Raw genomic sequence first — 7,910 nt, forward strand, 5'->3', positions numbered from 1 at the left:
GTTACTGACCTGGTAGCCTGGCTGCCCCTGGGTGGGTCCGGGATGGGCGTGAGGTTCTGGGGGCGCTCCGTCTCTGGGCTGGGACCCGGACCGGGCCTCGGGGGCTTGGGTCCTGGTTGGTGTGTTGCCGGGGTTGTGGGCGGGTGGGTGCATGGGGGCCCAGCCCTGGAGCAGGGTGCCGCCGGTGCGTCGAGCCACCTGGGGGGGCTCTTCAACTGGTGGGGGAGATTGTCACATCTTGCAGGAGCTTTCCTCTCCTCAGGAGCTCCCTCTGCAGGAGGGGGAGATACAGGAGAGGTGGAGGAAGATCTCAGCCTGGGTGTTTATTGTCTTATGTAGTCTGGAAGATGAGTGGATGGTGGGGTGGGTGCAGTTTTCTCTGTGGTGGGGTTGGGTGGACTGTCCCGGGCTCTGTGGGGCCGGGCGGCGCTGCTGCACTGGGCCCGGTCTGGATGGGCCTGGGCCCCCCTTCCCTGGCGGGTCGCAGAGTATGGGGGTGCCTACTGGGGTCAGCGGGGGAGCTGGCCCCAGGGAGGGGTCACTTGCCCCTCCCTTCCTTCCCTCCCCATCTCCAGCTGCCTCCCTCTTCCCGCTCCACCACAACCACCCACACATGCAGGGCCTTGGAGTAGGGGTATGTCACCAGGGTGCAGAGGAGGCTACCCCCCCCCCCCCCCCCCCCTCTGTCCCCTTCTGGCTGCCTCTGCCTCAATTTTATCCCACAACTTAGACATTCACATTACTCACACTCTCATTACACATACATATAGGATCTTGGGGGTGGGCACGATAAACGGAGTCCAAAGTACCATCAGGGTGTACACCCCACCCCTGGCATCGTTACCCACCTCTCAATTTTAAATACACGTAGACATTGAGGGCTAGCAGGAGGGACCATGCGCTTACCTGCTGCTCTCTGGCAGGTAGCTCCAAGCCCTCCTGGGTTTTAAATGCACCTTAGAACACACATGCATCAACATTACAATGAGCGGGTGGAGGGAGGTTTGGAGTCTTCTCTCACCCCCGTTCTCTGCGACCTGCTGGAGCAGGGGGGCTAGGACTAGGAGGAGGAGTTGGCCGTCCGACTGCGGTCTGGAGTGTGGAGCCTTCCTGCTGCTGCGGAGTCGGGGCGGTCTGCCTCCCCCCCACCGCAGGGAAAAGGGAAACACCACCTGGGTCTGGGTGCAGTTCCCCCCTCCAGGGGCGGGGGCACCTAGACCCGGTTTGTAGAGTACGCTTGGGGAGTGTGATCGTGTGTACAGCGTCTCTTTATGTCTGTCTCCACGTTGGTTGAGTGTGGAGTAAGTGCACATGAGAGCATGAGGGTGGGAATGGATGTTTGTATCTGTGTGTGCCTGTATGTCTGTGTCTATATGTCAGGTTGGGTGTCAGGCGCCACCTCTCTGGGGACATCTCAGGCCCTCCAAGGTTTGGAGGCCTATCTCCCCCTACCACCACTTCCCCTGCCAGTGGCGGACCCCCTCAGACATCGGTGCGTTGGTGGTTCTTTGTGTCCGGGGATGGGCGTCCAGGTACACACCGGCTCACTCCTTGGCGGCCGCTTATCGGGGCCTGGAGCCTGGGGCTCGCTCGGGCCACTTCGGAGGTGGGGTGCCCCCGGCCTCTCGGCCTGGGGCTCGGTCACTCAGGCGCAGCTGGCTGCCGGCGGAGCTCACGGGCGCGTCACTGCAACTCCCCCTGGCTTCTGCTCCGCGGCTGCTGAGTGAGCCCTCATCTGGGACTCTCCTCAGCTCTTTCCGGGACAGTGGCGCAGCTGCCCCTCTGTTGGTCTTCCTTAGTCTCTTGTGTTCTGGGGGCCTCTGGATGTCTGGAGTTTTGATCTCCTCCACACCTGCTTCACGCCCTGGAGGACGGGGCTGTGGCCCCCCCACACTCCCTAGCAGATTATTACATGAAGGAACCTTTTAAAAAACAAAAAACAAGCGCGTCCATGCTCACAGGTGTACACACGGGTGATCACACCCACAAACTACACCCTTTTTGGCTCCTACCTCAAAGCACACTGTGTTCTGTTGATCTTATGTGCTGCACAATAATGTTTAACATTTAGTATTTACTGTCATATTCCCATATATCATTGTGATGTTGTTTATTCTATTACTCTTGTTTTCTTCTGCTTGTTTTCTTTTTTCTTTCTCAACAGGTGATCCAGGTGATTGATATATGCATTTTTTTTTTCTCTGCCCGTTCTGTTGGTTTTTGTCTTTTGCCCTTCTCCCCCGTCCCTCTTCTCAGCTGTTTCTCTTTCCCTCTTTCTTTCTCCCCTTCTTTCCCCCAGTCAAGTCTGTCCCGTATTCAGTAAGTGAAAATAAAATAAACAATAAAAGGTGAATCAAATGGACCATTACGGCAAGGCTGGGATGGTCAGTTTGGTAAAGTAAATCCGTTGGGCATCTTTCTTTGCCTTTAGACAACAATTCTGATGGCAAAAGAGCCAAACGGAACAGGCCAAAAAAAAAAAAAAAAAAAAAAAGAGACATATGTCTCATGTTCAGTGGTTTTACCTGCTTCTAACACCTGCATCACCCCACGGAGATCTCTGATGATGACTCAAACTACATGGTAAAATTTAATACTGCCTTCACAAAGGACCAATCTCACCGTGTAGCTATACTCAACCATCAATGGCTCAAGATAGCTACTGTGCTTGACCCATGCTTTAAGGATTTAAAGTGTCTTGTGAGGGGAGAGCGAGAAGAGGTTTGGACCGGCCTTGAGGCCCTGCTGCAGGAACAGTGTAGATACAAAGGAGCCAGCAAAGACAAAGAACCTTCTCCTCTTTTGATTGTCATCAGATTCTGATTCAAATGGACAGTAAATAAGAATGGAGATATTGTGAGTCCAATAGTTTTTTTGGGGGGTTTTTTGGGGGGGGTTTTTTGTTTTGTTTTTTGCACTAAAATGTTCGATAATCAAACTGTTTTAGCCTAATGTACAAAATAATTTTGGTTAAGGTCACTCAGAGTTTAAAGGTGAAGCTGGTCAAATAACCTGTTATGATTCTGTCTTATTTTTTTAGGAAGAAAAATGGCACTTTATGTTGAAAATTGTATTATTATTATTTAAAGACAATACCATTTTGAAAATGTACTTAAAATAGCACTTTATTTTTAAGACTGTCCAATTTTGGCAAGGAATAATTTTTTTTGTTTCTCTGTTTTGAATTGAAATGCAGTTTAAATGTTTGTTTGTTTTTGCAGAAATTAAAAGAGCTTGAGTTTACAGTATTCATGTCCATGTCTATTATTTGATTTTGTCGCCCACTAAAACCCTTTTAAATTAAAAAAAAAAAAACATTTGTATTTTGGGGCAAATTTTCTTGTGCGATTAAATGCGAATAATTGAGATTAATTAAAAAGCCTATTATTACTTTAATTTTTTTTAATCGAGTCCCACTCCTAATCTGCTGTAAAAGTACGTGATATCAACATACGTGCAGATTAGGAGGATTTTCTTAATATTTATTTTTTATTACAGATTTTTTGTTCTGTAATAGGACTAACTAATATCTTTAAATGACAAGTTATGAAAATAAAAAGTCAGACTTTCAAAGGCCATTAGAATTGGTGTGTATCTCTATAGAAAGACTTGCAGTGATGCTTGGTGTATAATTCTTTCTAATCTATTAACATGGAAATCTTCCTAAAAATCTTGTTTACTGTTGCATCAGAAGGGGTCAAGCAGACCACTTGTTGTTGTCTACTGAATCATGAATTCTACTTTATCATTTTCTTCAAATGTGATGCTAGCTTCCAAGCTACAACACACCTTTACATCTAGTTACGGCAGAATAGCTACTCCATAAGATAAGAATCATAAGCCTCACAGGATCAGAGATTAAAACATTTTCAACAAAGAGCCGAACCAGACTTTCTGTATAGGCGAACTGGGCCTGCAAATTGACAATATTGCTTTTAAAAAAAATGTGCAAAGATATGAATTTCTCAATCCACCACATCCCAAAAATAGTGGTGGAGAAACTGAGATCTGGTGACGGCCTTAACAGTCACCAGATCTTCAGTATTTTCATGAGCCCTTCCAGTTCTTGTCTTCAGTTTCCTGTTCTTAGCTTACAGGAGGAGCATCGCAGCGACAACAGGTGTAGCAGAGTGGCTCCAGCAGAGTCCACAGGCAGGATTTTTAGCGCATGTTCTTATGAAGCTGAATATGCAATGGATAACAGAAAAATATATTTTACTTAATTCCACCATAAGATATAAAAAAAAAAAAAGATTTTCTGCCAATTGTCAGTTATCAAATCTGTATCTGATCTCTTCTCACACTTTAACAAGGTTAAAGTTTTGTTGGCATCAATTTCCCAAAAATTAACTTCTATTGTCCGACACTACACCATTTGTGAAGCACTTTGTGATTTTTATCTGTGAAAAGCGCTAAATAAGTTAATTTTACTTAATTACCACAAAGAGAAAAAGATATTCACTTTTAACTTCAATGTTTAAGTTTAACTTTTGTTCTTTTTTTCTCTTTTCATCTAAAGCACCAAGTTCTTACTTCTGTGTTCTCCATGGTCTCTTTTCTTTGACTCTTCCTGCATAGTTACCAGAAATAAACTCTTTTATTGGCACTTTATTCACACACTGACATCACATTGTCAGCTATATGGTTGATTATTTTAAAATGCAGCAACAAACAACAAATGGTGAAAACATCTGTACACAAATGTGTCCTTCAGCACTACAGATGAAATGTAAACACAAAATAAAAACTATGAAGGACAGAGAGTTTTTCCCACTTTGATTATATTTAACAGGACCTAAATATAAAATTACAGAAAGAACCACTATTTATGGAAAATTTATACACACTTGTTATCTTGTGAAAAAAAATGTGGAATGAATGAAAAGGAAAGGATAAACTCTAATCCTTATTTCCACACCTACACGGATATGTGACAAATGTACAGCAGGTGAAAGGTGACACTAGGTGTTGGAGTAAGGACTCATTTCAATCATGAAAACAGAGTTATCTGGAGATTCCACCTTTTCTGGGACAGCAGGGCCTTCCAATATTGTTTTTTTCTTCCAAGTGAACCAGATCCAAATCCCACTTAATGACAGAATTACCACAGCGGCTTTCAAACCAAATATGAACCAGGAAGTACCTGTGTTAGACACAAAAATGTTTATGACAAGTTAGAGCTGTGAGAGAAGAGTCACAGTAGAGTTTTCACTCATGTACCATAGTTTATAGAAAGGGGAAAAAATACGTGAATGCATCCCCTTCATCAGAGTTCATTTTTATTCATTTATATACCATGTGTCATCACTGATGGCAGTTTGATTAAAGAGGCTTATTTGACATGTTAGTCTCCTTACCCACTGCAGTTGGTGTGACTGGTGTAGGTTCAGTTGTTGGTTCAATACACAGGCTGTTACTGTCTGCATGCACCCACCCTAATATCTGTGTCCCATTGATTGAGGTACAGTTAATGAAGCCTGTGAGCAAAAAACAGATCATTCATGAAAGACCTTCAAAAGTGAATTAGTCGTTATTATCGACTTTTATTCAAAATGTTGTCACTCACTACAGGTCTTCTGTTCTTTGGAGACACTATTGACATGATTTCTCACTGAGCAGACCAGATGTCCTGAGACTTGCTGTTTCAGAATAATGCTGTTACTCTTATTATTTCCAGAAAGGAGCTCAGCATCTGTCAGTGTGCGTCCATCCAGAGTCCAGCTGTACTGAGGACTGTCCCCTCCCTCAGAGGAGCAGGATACCCTCATCTCTCCCTGGGACAGACACTCAGAGACCAGCAGGACAGAGGACACAGGAGCTGAGAGAAACACACACAGATGACTTTTGGTACTATAACAAGATGCACTTTCATGCACTGTGCTTCCTTCTGTGTAACTTGGTCATGGTCTGAAACTTGGTAGCTGATTTTCCATAGTTCCTAAAATCTACTACTTTGCAACACTATCAGTTGGTTATGGAATATAGGAGGGAAGAAATATCTCAAAATTATTTGCTGCAAAGGTAGCATCCTGTTACAGTAACATACAGAATTTCAGTGAGCTCTTTACAATTATTCATTAATTCACAAATGTTTGTAGAGGAAGACTGCATGGCTAGCTGCTTGGTTTTCATACATCTGTGCCAGTGGAACTATAAACATCAGAATTCAAAGATTAAGAGATGTGGCCCAATACTTTAGTGAATGTAGTGTGCATCATGTAGATTATCATTATTTATGGTTTGCTAATTCAAAACAGGGGATGCACAAAGTGTACTTATTTGAAATTCTGTGCTGTATGTTATAAAGATTACCAAAACAATACTGCATTTACATAAATTAAAGTCTGCATTTCCCAACATTTACCTTGAATGAACAACTGTAAAGTCCGCTCGCCTGATGTTGTTCCATCTGAATCAAAGATTTTAAGGGTATATTTACCACTGTCATTCCTACTCAGGTTATTGATCCTAAATGTTCCATTACTGGGGAAAAAGCTAGATCTATGTGCCATGGTATTAGAAGTAACCTTATTATTTAACCCATTTAGTATTTTTAATGAATTCTTTAACAGTTGGTATCTAAGTATTTCTGAAGTGCTGTCCATCAGCTGGATGTCCACAGTTCCTCCCAAAGCTCCATAACACTGAGCTCCATCCCGTCTGCCATCACAGTGAGTTTCCACACCTGCAAATTTTGAAACATTAAAAAGAAAAGCATTTGTGATTTGTTAGTTTCTACCTAATAAATTACAACAACAATTTGATTAACATGGTCAGCAATCTAAAATTTACTGATGCGAGGACTTTTACTTGTTAAAAAGTAGTTTTTGTATTACCATGTTTATACCTAATGCCTAATTATGTTTTGGATAACCCAGTGTTTTGATTGAATGGTATCAAAGTATTTGAAGTAGCACTACTGCCATAAATCTGTCAGCTCTTAATATCTAACTCAGAGTAGGTAGTAGTTTTGACAATTGTAGGTAATAGAGCCTCAAGAACAAACATACTGCATCCATAATCCCAAAGTTATCACACGAATCTGTCCAACATTTACTAATATATTAATAATTAAGAAATACAGGTAGACACATTCTCCACATTTTAGCCGAGTGCAAAAACTAAAGTATTTTCATGTAACCAAAATAAAATAAATGTCAAACAGAAAACAGGAAGCAATATTTCAGAAAAAAGAATCTGCACACAAACAGGACACAGATGTTCATTTCTGAAGGTGGCATTAAAAATGATAAAGTAATGCAACCTATACATTCTTCAGCATATCTGTAGTGACTGCATGACTTAAATAACTTAACTGGATTCCTAGTTACAGCCAACCGATAAGTTGAGACAGATTCTTCAAAATCAGGCAGTTTATCACAGTAACAAATAAGCTTGACGTCTCTGATAAGGATGGAAAGAATAAAGTCCTTTAAAAAGTCAGTTTAAAACTCACTTAAACACACTGCAACAAGGCTCCCAAGGTGCATAGTGGGCTAAGAATTTACCACTGCTACTAAAACTGGTAAAAAGACAAAAAAAGGAACTAAAGCTCTGCTCAAATGTCATGTACTGCAGATGTAGCCAATAGATTCTAACATTTAATTAAATAAAATAAATCAAAGTGCACATATTGTAACTTTGGGTAAGTATTTGTGCAGCTTTAACATCTCTGATGACGATGTCAGATATTTTGTACAGGTTAAAAAGGTATTAAATGATAAGTGTCACATGTAAAAAGAATATCTCACCATGAGACACTCCCAGTAGGATCACCATCAATCCCAGCACAGCTTCCATGTCTCCTCAATGTTCAGTGTGTGTTGACACAGTCGGCAGCCGTCAGAGTACTTTATTAAATAATATGCACATTTGTCCAACAGGTAACAGTCAGAAATGGCTCCTGCTAC

At 42.3% G+C, this 7,910-nt stretch overlaps 1 protein-coding gene across 1 annotated transcript; it reads right to left on the minus strand.

Moving 5' to 3' along the window:
- Positions 1 to 4,544: 4,544 nt before the first annotated feature.
- Positions 4,545 to 7,910, minus strand: LOC146717594 (uncharacterized). The gene is made up of 5 exons (XM_085478325.1): positions 7,752 to 7,910; positions 6,365 to 6,685; positions 5,567 to 5,818; positions 5,358 to 5,477; positions 4,545 to 5,143 (listed from the first exon to the last, which is right to left on the minus strand). The coding sequence occupies exons 1-5, from the start codon at positions 7,798 to 7,800 to the stop codon at positions 4,962 to 4,964; spliced, it is 924 nt and encodes a 307-aa protein (XP_085334451.1). The 5' UTR covers positions 7,801 to 7,910; the 3' UTR covers positions 4,545 to 4,961.

Source organism: Copadichromis virginalis, linkage group LG2, assembly GCF_057382275.1.
Source record: "Copadichromis virginalis isolate Kocher_CV1m ecotype Utaka linkage group LG2, C_Virginalis_male_GT1.1, whole genome shotgun sequence".
Taxonomy (NCBI): Eukaryota; Metazoa; Chordata; class Actinopteri; order Cichliformes; family Cichlidae; genus Copadichromis; species Copadichromis virginalis.